The following is an 18695-nucleotide window of genomic DNA, read 5'->3' as shown; positions in this document are numbered from 1 at the left end:
AGAGTAAATGAAGAAGTTAGTATTACGATTGAAATTATGTGACAAAAAAAGGGAATTAAAAATTACGTTTAAATCAGTTAATTGAATAAAAATGATCAAAATCAGTTCGATAAAAATTTAAAAATAAAAAAGTTGCACATATGACAAGATTCGAACCCATATCTTCCTGCTTGCTTAGTTGTCATCCTGTCCATTACACCACGTAACCACACGACATACTGCAACTTTTTAATGCTATAGAGTGTCATACAAAATTCCGATTTTTTTTTTTTTTTTTTTTTTTTCCAATTACTCGCAATCGAGGGCCCGTCAGGCCGAATGGTCCAAATGGCTCTACGCACTATGGGACTTAACATCTCAAGTCATCAGTCCCCTAGACTTAGAACTACTTAAACCTAACGGCCTCACACACATCCATGCCCAAAGCAAGATTCGAACCCACGACCGTAGCAGCAGCGCGAATACGGACTAAAGCGCCTAGAACCGCTCGGCCACGGCGGCCGGCACAGGGTGAATGACTGCAGTGTGTTGTACATGGGATCTTAACCTACATCACCGTGTAGATAGTTCCAAAAAGTTTTTGATTAGATTAGATTAGGTTATTTTTTCCTTCCATAGATCCGTGCTGAGGAGATCCTCGTGGATGTGGAACATGTCAATTTTTTTTAAAGCTGAAATAACAATACTAATAGTATGAATATATACATCATTTGTTTCTATTAAAAAATTCGTCAATGGAGTAGGAGGAGTTGGCCACTAGTAAGTCTTTCAGGCTCCTTTTAAACTGATCTTTATTTGTAACTAAATTTTTTATGTTTGCTGGCAAATTATTGAGATGAGTGTTCCTGAGTAGTGGACCCCTTTTTGAACTAAAGTAAGTGCTTTTAAGTCCTTGTGCAGATCATTTTTGTTCCTGGTATTGTATGTATGAACTGAGCTGTTTGTTTGAAAAAAGAGATATATTATTTAGGACAAATTTCATTAAGGAGTAAATATACTGAGAGGCAGTAGTTAGTATACCCAGTTCCTTGAAGAGGTTTCTAGAGGACGTCCGTGAATTTACTCCTAAAACAATACGTATTACACGCTTTTGGACTCTGAAAACTTTAGTTTGATTTGAAGAGTTACCCCAAAATATTATATCATATGACATTATGGAATGAAAGTAGGCAAAGTATGCAAGCTTTTTCATTTTTATGTAACCTATGTCCGCTAACACTCGAATTGCAAATAGAGATTTGTTAAGGCGTTTCTGCAGTTCTGTGGTGTGCTCCTCCCAACTGAATTTATTATTAAGTTGTAATCCCAGGAATTTAAGACTGTCAACCTCTTCTATCTGCTCTTCTTCATACTTTATGCATATGCTGGGTGGAAACCTCTTACAGGTTCTGAATTGCATATAGTGAGTCTCTTCGAAGTTTAATGTCAGTGAGTTGGCTTTAAACCATTTATTAATATCCATGAAAATATCATTAGCAGATTTTTCTAGAACTACACTCGACATACTATTTATTGCAATACTTGTCATCTGCAAACAAAACGAACTGATCTTCTGGCGGTGTAACTGATGAGAGATCATTAATGTACACAAGAAAAAATATTAAAAAAAGTAATTCAGACATCTAAACAAATGCACTACGAGAAGAAGATAGCAATGTCAGGGAACAAAATAAAAACAATATGGGCTATAGTGAAAAAGACAGGTAGAACCAGAAAGGAACAGGAGCAAATAGCACTAAGGGTAGATGACACATTAGTAACCGATGGACATAGTGTGGCAAATCTATTTAACATTACAAATAGCTTCAGGTACATGAATATGTCACTCACTTCACCAAAAGAAATAACTTCCATAATAAAATCTTTAAAAACAAAGAATTCTAGTGGTTATGACGAAATATCAACAAAGTTAATTACGGCATGTTCTTGTGAGTTTAGTACAATTCTAAGTTACTTGTGTAACCAGTCAATTATAACTGGGACATTTCCTGACTGGCTAAAATATGCAGATGTTAAGCCTCTATTCAAGAAAGGGGATAAAGAGATACCATCAAACTACAGACCGATTTCAGTTTTGCCAGCAATCTCAAAAATTTTCGAAAAAGTAATGTACAGGTAGCTTCTCAACCATCTGACCACAAATATCGATCGCACTGCTGGGGACCTCTCCTTGTTAGGCACAGGACTTGGTCTGTGGACGCCTACATTACTTATGCGAGCGCTTGTGCAGTGAGTGTGCCATCTTCAACGGATGCGTTTGCCCACAGCTGGAGGAACTGGAGAGCGCGTTCGCGCAGACGCACTACCCGGACGTCTTCACCCGCGAGGACCTCGCCATGAAGATCAACCTCACGGAGGCCCGAGTGCAGGTCAGTACAGCAAGCCGCTGCTCAACAGACTGCGTACTATTTCTGTTTCTTTCATCAGTGTTTCTTTCATCAGTGTTTTTTTCAGCCATCGCTGCGTACTTCATAATTTATCAGTTGAGAGTTTACTCTTACTAGGCGTTCTAGGCGCTCAGTCCGGAACCGAGCGGCTGCTACGGTCGCAGGTTCGAATCCTGCCTCGGGCATGGATGTGTGTGATGTCCTTAGGTTAGTTAGTTTTATGTAGTTCTAAGTTCTAGGGGATGATGACCACAGATGTTAAGTCCCATAGTGCTCAGAACCATTTGAACCATTTTACTCTTACTTTGATTTTTCAATTGGCATTCACTGTACAGAAATGAAAAATGCTACGCTTCAGTGTAACTCACCTTTACTTATTTTTGAATGGAGTATTTCCGTTTTATCACACTATTCAAATACAGCAAGATGAAGGCATGTGAGAATCAAAAACGCCAAGTACTGTATCACTAAAACGTTACGTGTTCTAGAAACACACAAAATATCTTGCTCTGAAAGCATTCGTTTAAAAGTTAACTTATTGGCAGCCTAGGGAAATGGATCTTGTAAAATTTGAGAACTCTCTGTGTTACAAACATTAGCTTCCTAAATGGCTCGAAATATTGTGTAGTTGATGCTCCTTCGAATCTTCGCACCGCTGGACAGAATTTAACCGAAATTGGCTAAAATTGTTACTGGGCACTTGCGATTCCCAGACAGATTAGATAATTTTTGCGCGAGAGTGAATGATAGAGCCCCTTTAAAGAAATCCAAAGAGACTGCAGGGTCTGTATATGTATAACTTGAAGTTTGCGACAATTAATGTACCTGTCTTACTCGAATTACAAGAATTAAAACTTCGGGATTTAGATGATGTAGATGTAGATGTAGATGTTAAGTGTGGTAAAGGAATCTTTGGTTGCAGTATCATCGCTAGTACATTGAGCCGACAAAACTCATGGGACAGCAATACGCACATATACGTATGGCAGTAAGATCGCGTACAGTAGGTGTGAAAGGGCAGTGCATTGGCGGAGATGTCATTTGCACTCAGGTGATTCATGTGAAATGTTCACGGCCGCACGACGGAAATTAAGACTTTGAACACGGAATGGTAGTTGGAGCTGGACGCATGGGATATTCCATTTCGCAAATTGTTAGGAAATTCAGTACTCAAGAGATCCACAGTGTCAAGAGCGTGCCGAGCCTATCACAGTTCAGGTATACCTCTCACTACGGACAACGCAGTAGCCGACAGCATTCATTTAACGACAGAGAGCAGCGGCGTTTGCCTAAAGGTGTCAGTGCTAACAGACAGGCAATAATGCTTGAAACAGCCACAGAAATCAGTGCGGGACATACAACGAATGTATCCTTTAGGACAGTGCGACGAATCTGGCGTTAATGGGCTATGGTAGCAGACGGCAGACGCGAGTACCTTTGATAACAGCACGACATCGCCTGCAGCACCTCTCTCGGGCTTGTGGCCGTGTCGGTTGGACCCGAGACGACTGGAAAACCCTGGCCTGGTCAGATGAATCCCGATTTCGGTTGGTGGGAGCTGATGGTAGGGTCTGAGTGTGGCGCAGGCCTCACACAGCGCCGGCCGAGCGGTTCTAGGCGCTACAGTCGGGAACCGCGCGACCGCTACGTTCGCAGGTTCGAATCCAGCCTCGGGCATGGATGTATGTGATGTCCTTAGGTTACTTAGGTTTAAGTAGTTCTAAGTTCTAGGGGACTGATGACCTCAGCAGTTAAGTCCCATAGTGCTCAGAGCCATTTGAACCATTTTGAACCTCACACAGCCAGGGACCCAAGTTGTCAACAATGCACTGTGCAAGCTGGTGGTGGCAACGTAATGGTTAGGCTGTATTTACGAGGGATGGACAGGGTCCTCTGGTTGTTCGGCTTGGAGACAGTTGGCACCCATTCATGGAAGACGATGGAATTTTTATTGATGACAATGCGGCATGTGACTGGACCACAGTTGTTCGCTATTGGTTTGAAGAACATTCTGGACTGTTCAAGCGAATCATTTGATCACCCAAATCGGGTGACGCGAATCCCAATGAACATTTACGGGACATAATAGAAAGGTCAGTTCGTGTCCAGAATCGAGGACCGGCAACACTCCTGCAATTATGGACGGCTATAAAGGCAGCATGGCTCAGTATTTTTTGCAGGGGACTTCCTGCTACTTGCAGAGACCACGCCACGTCGAGTTTCGGCATTACCCCAGGCGAAAAGAGGTCCAACACGATATCGGGATGTATCACGTGGCTTTTATCACCTCAGTGTAAAGCTCTTTGGTTTTGAACCCAACTTTAGACTGTAGTACCATGACTTGTAAAGCTCTCTGGTGTTCACTCCAACCTTCGGCTTTACTTACATTCGCATTTCCGCTTTTTGAAGACAAAACGCGTCCAGCGCTGCCGCATTGGCAGCAGGAGCCACCAGCACGGAGTTGTCAGCCTCGGAGCTAGCGGGCAGATCCGCGACCTCGTCCCGTGGGACTGGGTAATCAGGCGGCAGATGTTGGCTCGCGGAGGGGGGGGGGGGGGAGCGGGGGGAAGGGCGGGGGAGGGGAGGCGCTAATCCCATCGGCCCGCACACCCTGATTGCCGCCGGCGGGGGTGGAGGCGCCAACTTCCGCCCCCGACCTCTTAGCGGCTCCCCGCCTTCACGTATATATATACCGCCACTGGACCGCGGCGTGTCTGCCGGCGTTCGCGCAACTACGTCCCTTGCAGCCGCCGTGCGTACGAGTCAGTCGTTTCCATGATTACAGGCATATCAGACAGTGTCACAGTTCCGTTAGTACTGCGGCTCTGAAAAATAAAATTCGTGGATTATGAAACTTCCTGGCAGATTAAAACTGTGTGCCCGACCGAGACACGAACTCGGGACCTTTGCCTTTCGCGGGCAAGTGCTCTACCATCTGAGCTACCGAAGCACGACTCACGCCCGGTACTCACAGCTTTACTTCTGCCAGTATCTCGTCTCCTACCTTCCAAACTTTACAGAAGCTCTCCTGCGAACCTTGCAGAACTAGCACTCCTGAAAGAAAGGATACTGCGAAGACATGGCTTAGCCACAGCCTTGGGGATGTTTCCAGAATGAGATTTTCACTCTGCAGCGGAGATACTGGCAGAAGTAAAGCTGGGAGTACCGGGCGTGAGTCGTGCTTCGGTAGCTCAGATGGTAGAGCACTTGCCCGCGAAAGGCAAAGGTCCCGAGTTCGAGTCTCGGTCGGGCACACAGTTTTAATCTGCCAGGAAGTTTCATATCAGCGCACACTCCGCTGCAGAGTGAAAATTTCGCGTAAAAAATTATAACCACTGTTTCGGGATTCGCATATTTTCTCCGCCATGCAATCTTTCTTATAGGCTTTTGAGGAAACTGCTCGGTGAAAATATTTTATTGCAGAGGATTCTGTGCTATCAAAGTTTGATAGTGAACTGTTTCCTTCACTCCGTTGCCCATAGTTATTATAATAATTTGAAATTAAGTGAAACACAGTGCATACTTTGAAATGTTTACAATAAGAATGTAGTTACTGGAGAGTTGCCGTTTGGTGCATTTTGGGTCATGAAGTGCTGTGTACCAAATGCATCTAAAATATCGAAATTGTTTTTAGTGGCGGAAGGAGAGCCATAGTCCCCTTCAGTCTCGAGTAAATACGTTACACATTTTGAAGTTCTCCGCAATGAGGTTGACAGCGACACATCGCACTCGAGGCTATTGCCGCCTGCTGTGTCTTCTTGCGTATCGTATCGCTCCTGTGGCAACACAAATGTCGCACGGATAACCGTCGCATCAAGCAACCTTTGTTGCAACGTGTCGTATCGCATATCGTATCGCCTCAATGACAACCGCGCTTAGTGCGTATTCTGACGTTCCTTTTAGCGCACACCATGAGTCCGCGGATTGTGCAGACTACCTAAACTCGCTGGCCCCACTATGCAGCTGCATCTTGCATGGAACTGAAAGCAAGTCTACATCGAAGTGTCAAATATCATGGGATAACTTGTCGGACCGTCTTTGCCCCGTGTAGTGCTGCAACTCCACGTGGCATGGACTCAACAATTCGTTGAAGTCCCCAGAAGAAATGCTGAGCCATGCTGTGTCTGCAGCCGTCCATAATTGCGAAAGGGTGGCCAGTGCAGGATTTTGTGCACGAACTGATCTCTCTCGACTATGTTCCATAAATGTTCGATGGGACTCATGTTGGGCGATCTGAGTGGCCAAATCATTCCCTCCAACTGTCCAGAATGTCCTTCAGACCAGTCATGAAAAATTGCAGCGCTGTGACATGGACCACAGTCATCCATAAAAATTCCATCGTTGCTTGGGAACAAACGGTCTCCAAGTAGCTGAACATAACCATTTCCAGTGAACACCGGTTCAGCTGGACCAGAGGACTCAGTCGATTCCATGAAACACAGACCATACCATTACGGACTAACCTCCAGCTTGCACAGTGCCTTGTTGACAACTTGGAAACTGCAGGGCGTAATTCGCTAGAGATATCGGTGAAATATACTGTCTGATCAAAAGTATCCGGACACCTGCCTGAAAATGACTTACTAGTTCGTGCCGCCTCTATCGGCAATGCTGGAATTCAGTATGGTGTTGGCCCACCCTTAGCCTTGATGACAGCTTCCACTCTCGCAGGCATACGTTCAATTAGGTGCTGGAAGGTTTCTTGGGGAATGGCAGCCCATTCTTCACGAAGTGCTGCACTGAGGAGAGGTATCGATGTCGGTCGGTGATGCCTGGCACGAAGTCGGCGTTCCAAAACATCCCAAAGGTGTTCTGTAGGATTCAGATCAGGCCTCTGTACAGGCCAGGCCATTACAGGGATGCTATTGTCGCGTAACCACTCCGCCACAGACAGTGCATTATGAACAGGTGCTCGATCGTGTTGAAAGATGCAATCACCATCCCCGAATTGCTCTTCAACAATAGGAAGCAAGAAGGTGCTTAAAACATCAATGTATGCCTTTCCTGCGATGGTGTCATGCAAAACAACATGAAAAACACGACCACACCATAACACCACAGACTCCTAGTTTTACTGTTGGCACTACACACGCTGGCAGATGAAGTTCACCGGACATTCTCCATAACCACACCCTGCCATCGGATCGCCACATTGTGTACCGTGATTCGTCACTCCACACAACGATTTTTCCACTGTTCAATCGGCCCATGTTTACGCTCCTTACACCAAACGAGGCGTAGTTTGACATTTACCGGTGTGATGTGTGGTTTATGAGCAGCCGCTCGATCATGACATCCAAGTTTTCTCACTTCCCGCCTAACTGTCATGGTACTTGCAGTGGATCCTGATGCGGTTTCGAATTTCTGTGTGATGGTCTGATAAATGATTTTCTTTCGACATATGACCATGTGTAGACTTCGTCACCTACGTCAGTTACAACCCACTTCAAAATTATTTATATTCTTTTTAAATTGTCTCAGAATGGTTCTTGAACGAAACTGTAAAACATCATTTGAGTCGTATGGACAAAATTACGTCACTCAGTCCAATTGGTTTGCGTAAACTTTTTCAATTTTAGATGTCGTTTGTTTCTCCTCAGAAATTATATTGATACACGTTATCTGATTTAATCGATATTAGAACCACATTGAATAAACTTTTGAGATTCAAAGTCGCGATGAACGCTGTCAAAATTCAATAATCTTGTCAAATATATTATTAATTCATTCACATAATTCTTCATAAATAAATCCTCGGAACACGTATTTCAACTTTAGTAGCATCCACTAGTTTATTATCTTCCTACGTACAGACGTGACCCTGAGCCTTGACAAGATAGGACTAACATTTTTAATAAGATTAAACTCTCTATGACGTCATTGTTGTACAAAACATTACAAAAAATTCATTTTCAATTTTTAGAAGCACGACGCAACAAATCGGTTTCAGAATCTTCTGTTGCTCTTTGGCTGTCGACCCGCGACGTATAGTGGCCAGCAATTTTCTCTCTGGTCCCGACAGCAAAGATGCTGTCTCTGTTCGTTGCGCCGCCCTCTCCGTACATGAAACATAAAAAATAAATACAAAAACTTTAGACAATTCACAACCATTACAAATACTACAAAAAAATACATAAACAAAACTAAATTAAACTTACATTCACCTGCAAACTGGGCTGACTCAGGTGGATGGGTGACGCTTCAATTTCGCGTCCCACTACAATGTCCACCGATTACACATTACGACCCTTTTCAACTGTCGGCAGTCTCTGTCAGTCAACAGACGAGGTCGGCCTGTACGCTTTTGAGCTGTACGTGTCCCTTCACGTTTCCACTTCACCATCACATTGGAAACAGTGGACCTAGGGATGTGTAGAAGTGTGCAAATGTCGCGTAAAGACGTATGACACAAGTGACACCCAATCACCTAACCACGTTCGAAGTACGTGAGTTCCGCGGAGCTTCCTATTCTGCTCTCTCGCGATGTCTAATGACTACTGAGGTCGCTGAGATGGAGTACCTGGCAGTAGGTGGCAGCACAATGCACCTAGTATGAAAAACGTATATTTTCGGGGGCGTCTGGATACTTTTGGTCACGTAGTGCATTTGTCAATCCGACAGTCGATCATATCCAAGCGCGTAGTACAGCTAGTATCAATTTGACGACTGTTGAATTCTGACGTGTATCTAATGAGCTTTGATAATTTCTTACGTTTTACTAAGGTGCACTGACGTATTTTATTGCTTGTATTGCAAACATATTGGAGATGTTCCCTAATAAATAATTTACCTTTTGTGGTCTGACCAGCAGGTACACCTGAAGACCTTTTCCCAGCAATAACAGTGAGGAAAGGAACACAGGTAGCTCTCATCTTGGCACCGTAATATTGGAGGTGGTACATCCTTGACTTCATCTGATATTCGAACTGACTTACCCGGTCTGCTGTTGGGGTGGACACAAAACTACGGGGCACCTCCCCATTTTCAGGCGGAGACGTGATTCCGATAGGTGATGGTGGTGCAGTCTTGATACTTGCTCAGCTAACAAGGAGAGGTCACCAGGGGGGGGGGGGGGCTGACTTTTTGAGACAATTTATACAGTGGTGTAGATTAGGGTCCCAGGTTTCACACCCTGCATTCACTCACCCTGTTGGGCCCTCATTTGCGACTTATCTACAAAAATAATTTCAGGATTTGTTGTGACTGTGTAACCATTGACAATTCCGTTATTACCAAAATGGTCGCGCAGAATAGCGTTTATGTTTATTGACTGGTATGCTGGAGATTGTTGGTTCAAATTACGTTAGAGGTTTTCCGTTTTTTTTATATCCTTATCGGGATGACTGGATATTTATTGTTTAATTTTTTGTATTTCTGATCTTTTGCTGCATAATTTTAATCATCGTATTAAATGTTTTATTTGCTCTCAGTTTTTGACGTCTGTTATTATTTTTGGAATATGATTTCAACGTTTAAAAACACCGATGTATCGGTTAGGAAACAAAAGAAAAGATAATTCGTTTATTTTGGATGTGAAATGGTGCAAAAATTAATTTTTCGTTACAAGATTAAATTTTTTGGATCGTGATTGTGAAACAGACATTTAAAATATAAATTCTTCTCGCACCATGAAGAAAATGTTGCAGATGGAGTCTTAAACGAAAGAATATTTCATGAATAAAACTCAACTGATGCGATGTGAGTAATAGAAACAACGATTGCAATAACATAGACGGAAATCTAAAACGTCGAAAAGGAAGAAAAAATCGAAGTAAATGCATCCAGATAATTCGGTTCTGTATTATTTTCATTGCTCTAATCTATCACAAGAAATTACGAAATTCTTTCTTGTCGATTACTTCCAGAAGACGGACCACCAGGGTGAATGGCTGTAGGGTACGATACTTGGAATCGTGACCTACATAATACAGGTTGTTTAAAAAGTCGATCGTACCTCTGGGGACATCGCTTCGTAACTAGCCGAGCGAGACACACTACTATAGTACGTTGAACTCACATACCAAAACCTGTAATGAACCCAAGCAGGATAATTATATTTACTGGGTGCTGATCCGGAGGTAGTCCGTATCGTAAAGTAAAATTGCCTTCCCGGCACCACGCTTGAACGTAACACGCATCCAGTGCCTTCCATCGTGGATAGTGAGCGCAGCGCAGTGCGGCGCGTCTTCCGGCTGCGCCGCGAGCTGCCGGTGTAGAGTTGCGCGCCCTGCTCGGGGAACCCCCGGGGCGCCCTGCGGGGTGCCCGCATGGGCCATTTGCCGTGACGTCACGCAGGATAGCAGGCCGGGATAAGCGCGCCCAAACACCGGCGCTAATCCGTCGCCTGCAGGGGGTGGCCGGCACCCCACCCCACCCCTCTGTTGTTCCGTCGCTGCTGTACACCCATTACCTTCTGGTTCTGTGGCCGTTGAACTCGACCACATTGACAAACACTGACCGTCTGTCGTTGCGTTTCGGCAGTATATAGAATGTTTAAAATGAGAGAGAAACTGAAGCTGTAACAACAACATAAACCTACAACCCTAATTGTTATTGTCTGGATTTATTTACATCAGCTACGAAGTGTCAGCTCAAGAAGCATAGGAGTACGCCCGTTCATTAAAAGATCACATTGTTCACTTTGAAGTGCTGCGGATGGTGTAGAACTGGATCAGCTGGGCATGTGACGCTCCGCCTCTGACCTAAGTCAGTGGTATGTACAGTTTTCTATAGTAAGGATACGATTTTTACTGGCCCTATCAGCAGCGCAGAAAATCATCGCTGGCTGGAATATATTCATTTGTCTCCGAGCGGTGCCAATATTTCCGCGTGTGTCACGTCTGCTTTCGTACATGCACAACAAGTGGGTAATAGTGCCAGCACTGCAGGAAAGAGTCGGCGCTGTCATCTCCTCACCAGTCTCTCCTATCGGCAGTCATAATGCGGGGGCAAGGCACGGCTCCTACCGTTCCCTCACCACCGCGCGAATCGTCACCTTATCTTGAACAAAAAGCAAGCGCCAGTCGGTTGCAGGGAACCATAGCAGCAAGAGGTGGTCAACGTTGAGACATGATATGATGCCGCAAAGGAGCTATTGTGTTTGGGATGAGACCGTGAGCACAATGCGACTGAGTTGCCCGATCTTGTTACTCTTCCTTCTCTTCTTCTTCTTTTCCTTCTTCTCATTCCGTTTCTTTCTCCGGAGTCGTGTAGTAAATAAACAAACACCGCTTGGATCACAACTTCTTATTACCGACTAACGGTTTCGGTCTGCGCCGCAGATCATCTTCAGGTCTGGGGCCGCAAAATGCAGTTCAACAGTGTAAAATCTGCAGCACAGATCTAGATGGTGTCTGTTCATTTATTATAACAAGAGACGATGGTTCCTACGACAACCTGTCAATTATGAAATTGTTATAAGGGTTGAAGCAATGTTAGTCGTAGTTGGTTGCTGGATCCCCTTCCTCATGCCACCAGCACGGAATCTGTGTACCCCCTTTCATGAGTACGCTGTAGATGCTCGTCCGTTCCAAGATGACCACCGTCATCTTCACAGAGGTAGAAGCATACGTTCCTGGTTCGACACACACTTGCCGAATCGAGGCCATTTTCAATGTTGGAAGCTGTGTTACACCATATTAGATTGACGTCCCCGGGTGGGAAGGGGAGCAATTTTTTGTCCTGTGTGTTTAATGCTCAACAATGTGAAATTTACACTTGTCTGTATCAGGAAACGATTTTGTGAGGTGATCAGGTACAACCGCGCTCCAGACTAAGCGGTGTTACTCGTACTGGAAGCACTAAAACCGATCACAGGCAAAGCCTTCTTCAACAAGCGCGACCGTTCCCTATTAGTCTAATAAATTTATTGACGGGGAGAATATGGGGTGACAGAGGTGACAGAAAAGGTGCCGGAACGTAACACACAAAGTACTAAAGCTGAGTAAGTACATTAACTGACCGAAAGTATCCGGCTTATATTAGTAGACGTGAATACAGCGTGTGTCCCCCTTCACCTTTACGATGGCTTGAACTCTGCTGGGAGACGCTTTCAGTGAAGTGTCTGAGTGTCTGTTGAGGAATGACAGCCCATTCTCCTTCGAGAGGAGAAACCAGTGAAGGTAGCGATGTTGGACGCTGGAGGCTGGGGGAAGTCGACATTCTGACTTATCCCATACGTGTTTCATCCAGTCAGAATTCTCCTCAGGCTAGTCTATTTGAGCAATGGAATCGCCCAAAATCAGTTGTCCCTCAGACGCTGCTCACAGTTGGAGTTGTCCTGCTGGTACAAATAGTTACCGCCTCTGAACTGTTACTCTACTGTACTCAATATACAATGGTGTAAAATCGGTTCATCTCCTTCTGTATATAAGGGTGTATTAAGTGGAATAAGGGTACCACATACTAAGCACGAAATACACCTACCATAGCACCATTCCTTCGCACTTGGCACTACACAGGATAGCTGGTAACTTTCTCCAGGCATTCATCATACCTAAACCCTTTCATTGGATTTGCATCAGGGTATGCCACGGTTCATTACCCCAAATCGCTCTTATCCAGTCATCCTCTGTACACCACCTCAAACGTCGCTTACTGTTAACTACGGAAATGTTTGTCTTACGACGAGCTACTTGTCCACTGTAGTTCATTCTTTTCAGCTCCCTACGCATAGTTAGGTGGACTGCTAGTCACACTGTGCAACTCACAAGGATTCCCTCCGCGCATTTCATGCTATTTTTTACAACCACCCTCGGCAATTCTCGTCAATCCTCGTCCGTCATTAGATGAAATTTGCCTGGTCTCGGTTTAGCTGCAGCTGTTCCGTCGCGTTTCCACTTAACAAAAACATGGCAAAAGTTCGACTCGGGCGGCTTCTGAAGTGTTTAAATGCGCCTGAAGAATTTGTTGTCAAGGTGACATGCAATGCTAGCCCACGATCCAAGTCACTGTGTTCTTCCGGCCAACCAATTCTGCTGTTTCTCTTTCTCTACACAATACGCCCCGCCTCCTCCTACACTGGCGAGTCCGTTTCTCGAGACGTGTAGTGGCCTGTCCCCCATTACCTAGGGCTGTCCATATACATTTGATCGGATAGTGTAGATAGTGTGCGTATTACGGCAGGAAAGACACTATGGTGAGCGGATTGGAAATCAAGTATGTAATCTAAAGAAGAAGAGGCAAAGTAAACAGGAGAAACATTCTGGCCGGCGTAACCACAAGCACCAGCACGAAGACGAAGAACGCAAGAGCTGGGAAGGCTGTGAGCTGACGTCAGCCAATAGCCCGCTCATAAGCACCGCACCACGACAGGAGCGGTCTCTTTACGAAGAGAACATAAGCGCCGCTCCTGCCAACCTTGGCCGCAGGTGGTGGAAGCAGTTTCGGGATAAACGTCAAGAAGCGTCTCCAGCGTGAATTCTGCCACCGGCTTGCCGACTGGAAAACGGAACGATGGGAAGACAAGATGTCTGTCTTCCTCTTCCAACATAAATCCGAAAGGGCTTTTGTCCAAGTCCTGCGGCGCTCCGCAGTGAAAACCAACCATCCCGTCCGCACTGTCGATGGTTTAACTTATGATTCCCTCCGTGTGGTAGAAACTCTGGCCGATGCATTTGAGGCCCAAATCCAGTTACTCATCCAGGACCTGACGCCTCATGAACTACAAGATGAACACGATATTCTAGTGCCCATTGCCGCTTTCAGAGAAAGACCTATCTGCCCCTCAACTTACGTCCACGGCGGAAATCCAGCGGATCCTCCGGCGGAAGCGTGGACAATCGGCTCCAGGTTTGGAAGGTGTTTTAAACGAACACCTCCGCCGGCTCCCACGCAAGCCACTGCATCCTGAACTACTGTCTCACAACTGGCGTTTTTCCCCTGCAGTGGTAGCAGACCAAAATAATTGCCATCCCCAAGCCCTTAGGATCCTACGGTCCATACTAACAACAGGCCCGTTGGCCTTCTGAATACCGTAGCCAAGGCTCTAGAATCTTTGACTCTCCACCACGTTTCCCAGCCTCTGGCGGCGGCTGGGATCATCCATCCGGAACAGTTTGGATCCGCTTCCCATCCGTCAGCTGAACTCAAAGTCCTTCAGATCACGGAACATGTTAGCAAGGGCTTTAACTCCACCATGTCGACGCCAGCGGTTTCCCTGGACCTGAAAAACGCGTATGACAAGATCTGGCAGGACAGTCTTGTGTACAAAATGCTGGCACAGACAGCATCCCCGACATCTTTGTGAAGATCGTGGATAATCTCCTCCACGATCGGTTTTCTTGGTTACTCAGCAAGGTCGCCGCTCCAGCTCACGTCACATGTCGATGTGTGCCCCTCGGGGCTACGTGTTGTCTCCCATTCTTTTTAACATTTATGTTAACGATATGCCAGTCCTCCCACACTGACACCTGGCGGAATACGCCGATGACACGACGCTGTACACCACCGGTCGCAACACAGACCAGCTCACTGGTCGCCTCCAGAGACAGGTGGACGTGACAGTGACCTGATGCCGTTCCAACGAGATAGCCCTCAATGTCGACAAAGCTATGGCAGTTTACTTCAGTAAAGGGCGCCCCATCGTCTGCCACATCATCACTATAGCAGGCGTCTAGGTCCCATGGTTCCCTGATACCAAATACCTAGGTGCCCGGATGGATAAAAAACTGCTCTTCCATCGCCTTGCAGAACATGTAACCCAAAAAGGACTCGATGTGATCAAAGCGTTATACCCAATGTTCACCAGGATGGAACTGAACCTCGACAGCAAGCTCCGGCTCTGCTGGATGGTTTCCACCCTTCCCTCACCTAGGGCATCAATGCGTGGGCTACGATTAATGCATCCCGGAAACAGACCCTCTAGCGCCTGCAGAATAAGATTCAACGGTGGAGCCTGCATGCCCCTCCCCTCGCGAGGGTAGTTACTCTGCACGAGGAAACTGACATGGCCACTCTCAAGGCGTCCATGCGAGAGAAGGTATGGCGTCTCTAAGCCAAAGTAGAAGCTCTACGCGACACGGTCGCTGGTTTATAAAACATTGGCACCACCACACTCCAGCACTGGCACCGAAACCCAGTTCCTCCTACCATCCTTGAGGACTCCGATTCCGACCACGGTTAACGTTAGCCTTCCTACAGCCACTCATGCAGCGATAGTATTGACCTGACCATTCGATCATCGTAAACCACCGATGTTGATACGAGGTGCATTCAAGTTCTAAGGCCTCCGATTTTTTTTCTAATTAACTACTCACCCGAAATCGATGAAACTGGCGTTACTTATCGACGTAATCGCCCTGCAGACGTACACATTTTTCACAACGCTGACGCCATGATTCCATGGCAGCGGCGAAGGCTTCTTTAGGAGTATGTTTTGACCACTGGAAAATTGCTGAGGCAATAGCAACACGGCTGGTGAATGTGCGGCCACGGAAGAGTGTCTTCCATTGTTGGAAAAAGCCAAAAGTCACTAGGAGCCAGGTCAGGTGAGTAGGGAGCATGAGGAACCACTTCAAAGTTGTTATCACGAAGAAACTGTTGCGTAACGTTAGCTCGATGTGCGGGTGCGTTGTCTTGGTGAAACAGCACACGCGCAGCCCTTCCCGGACGTTTTTGTTGCAGTGCAGGAAGGAATTTGTTCTTCAAAACATTTTCGTAGGATGCACCTGTTACCGTACTGTCCTTTGGAACGCAATGGGTAAGGATTACGCCCTCGCTCTTCCAGAACATGGATACCATCATTTTTTCAGCACTGGCGGTTACCCGAAATTTTTTTGGTGGCGGTGAATCTGTGTGCTTCCGTTGAGCTGACTGGCGCTTTGTTTCTGGATTGAAAAATGGCATCCACGTCTCATCCATTGTCACAATCGACGAAAAGGAAGTCCCATTCATGCTGTCGTTGCGCGTCAACATTGCTTGGCAACATGCCACACGGGCAGCCATGTGGTCGTCCGTCAGCATTCGTGGCACCCACCTGGATGACACTTTTCGCATTTTCAGGTCGTCATGCAGGATTGTGTGCACAGAACCCACAGAAATGCCAACTCTGGAGGCGATCTGTTCAACAGTCATTCGGCGATCCCCCAAAACAATTCTCTTCACTTTCTCGATCATGTCGTCAGATCGGCTTGTGCGACCCCTAGGTTGTTTCAGTTTGTTGTCACACGATGTTCTGCCTTCATTAAACTGTCGCACCCACGAACGCACTTTCGACACATCCATAACTCCATCACCACATGTCTCCTTCAACTGTCGATGAATTTCAATTGGTTTCACACCACGCAAATTCAGAAAACGAATGATTGCACGCTGTTCAAGTAAGGAAAACGTCGCCATTTTAAGTATTTAAAACAGTTCTCATTCTGGCCGCTGGCGGTAAAATTCCATCTGGCGTACGGTGCTGCCATCTCTGGGACGTATTGACAATGAACGCGGCCTCATTTTAAAACAATGCGCATGTTTCTATCTCTTTCCAGTCCGAAGAAAAAAAATCGGAGGCCTTAGAACTTGAATGCACCTCGTACATAATGTTGTTCATCGCTATGTTACCTATTGCCTGCAACCTGAACTTCCACTGTCGGAGGGTGGTATGGGACTTAAAGTCGCACCGCCACACCTTCAAAGTGCACTCCAGAGATGTCTTTGGAATGGCATCACTGTCGAATGGAACAATTTTACCTTTCACCAACAGAGTAAGGCCGTGAGCAACCGGTGAAGCTGTATTCCAACCACCCTCAAAAGCCTCGGCCGTGCAGTAGTAGACCGCCGCTAGAAGAGCAGCACTACAAGACCCGTCACCCTAACTGTTATACTGAGACTTGTGCTTTAAAACAACTGCTTACATGGACATTGGATATAGCAAAGGACACTGACTTGTTTGCATGATGTCGCCCATCGCTTGCGACACGTTCTTGTAAATACAAAGTTAAGTATTGTCGATCTACTTTATTGTAATAAAAACCATTAATGTGGTTTGCTTGAATTGTTGTATAGCTATCCGAGAACGCAGCCTCCTTTAGGCATCCTATAAGAGACGAGTGGGCAGGACCCCACATATTCCATGGCGATATTGGTAAATATATTACTAGGCAGAAAATTCTGCGACATTATGGACAGCACAAATAGGACTTCAACGCTAGCAAGAAAGCTCTGAACATAAATTGCTATCTGCATGACAGTAGGTTGTCAAAGGTGTCAGAATAAAGTGATGGTAAGGAGCAAAAGAGATGACATAGTACAATTTGTATTAGATTTTTACGGAAAAAAATAATCAACAGATTGAAAGGAACCGATGATTTATTCAGACGAGGGTGGATTGATACACATAATATTGTGAAATAATGTTGTACTGATGTGTACGCTGTTATTATCACACCTTGCTATTTCATGGGCGCAAACACGACCATTATGCCACTCTGGTTGGATGTTCGGTTCACTATTCGATAAGTAATGCAACACATTTTTTCCTGAAAGCAGGTTGGCTTTTTTCAGGGTTCCAGTGTACCATATTACTCCCCACTCTTTTGGCTACAAAACCCTGTTTTTCAAACCTCCGTTCAACGACGGCCTTACATAGACCTACTGGGAGGACCTGTATGCCCACATGGTACCACGCTACTAGTCGGCGTAGGAGCCAACGTCTTGCTTCATCAATAATCTCCCAAACATCAACGTACTGCTTCCCACGGAGTGCACCTTCGTTGGGACAGACAGATGGAAGTCGGAAGGTGCGAGATCCGGGCTGTAGGGTGGATGAGTACCCCAACTGGTGGATGAGTGTGTCACCACTACCAGCAGAGACATCCAACTGTGCAGCGAGGTGTTTGACTGTGATTCGTCGACCACCGCGAATGAGTGTGTCTGTACGTTCCAGCACTCCAGTAGTCACGGCCGGCCGGCACACGGGACACAGGACAGGTTTGGGCGACCCTGTTGTGATGATGGGAGACGCTCTCCCAACGATTCACCATGCTTTTGCTCACTGCAAGATCTCCATAGACAATCTGCAGGCGTCTATGAATCGCTACGCTGCTCTGATTTTCCGCCAAAAAGAACTCAATGAGAGCTGTCTGCTATGAAGGCACCTCCATTACTGACGCCACTTTGAACGCTGCGTATAACTCCATCATTTATCGGAACTTTGTGAAACTAAAGGGTCTGAATCGTAAATATTTCACGACGTCCCAAAACAAATTCTGCATTTTTTCAAGCTAAATTGGAGAGAAAAACTGTGTTACAGCACTTTCCGAATGCCCCTCGTATTTATACTCAAGGGAGTAGATCATTATCCATTCAGCAAATTAGTCA

General features: G+C 45.8%; 1 protein-coding gene across 1 annotated transcript in view; it reads left to right on the top strand.

Moving 5' to 3' along the window:
• LOC126153166 (paired mesoderm homeobox protein 2B-like) overlaps positions 1-18695 on the top strand; it is a 296092-nt gene that overhangs the window by 158868 nt on the left and 118529 nt on the right. The window contains exon 4 of the mRNA XM_049916051.1: positions 2268-2369. Coding sequence (XP_049772008.1) covers positions 2268-2369 — 102 coding nt within the window. The remainder of the gene's footprint in view (positions 1-2267; positions 2370-18695) is intronic.

The sequence above is a fragment of the Schistocerca cancellata genome, chromosome 2 (genome assembly GCF_023864275.1).
Source record: "Schistocerca cancellata isolate TAMUIC-IGC-003103 chromosome 2, iqSchCanc2.1, whole genome shotgun sequence".
NCBI lineage: Eukaryota > Metazoa > Arthropoda > Insecta > Orthoptera > Acrididae > Schistocerca > Schistocerca cancellata.
The sequence above is the reverse complement of the archived record's forward strand: the minus strand, read 5'-3'. Positions and strand labels throughout refer to the sequence as shown.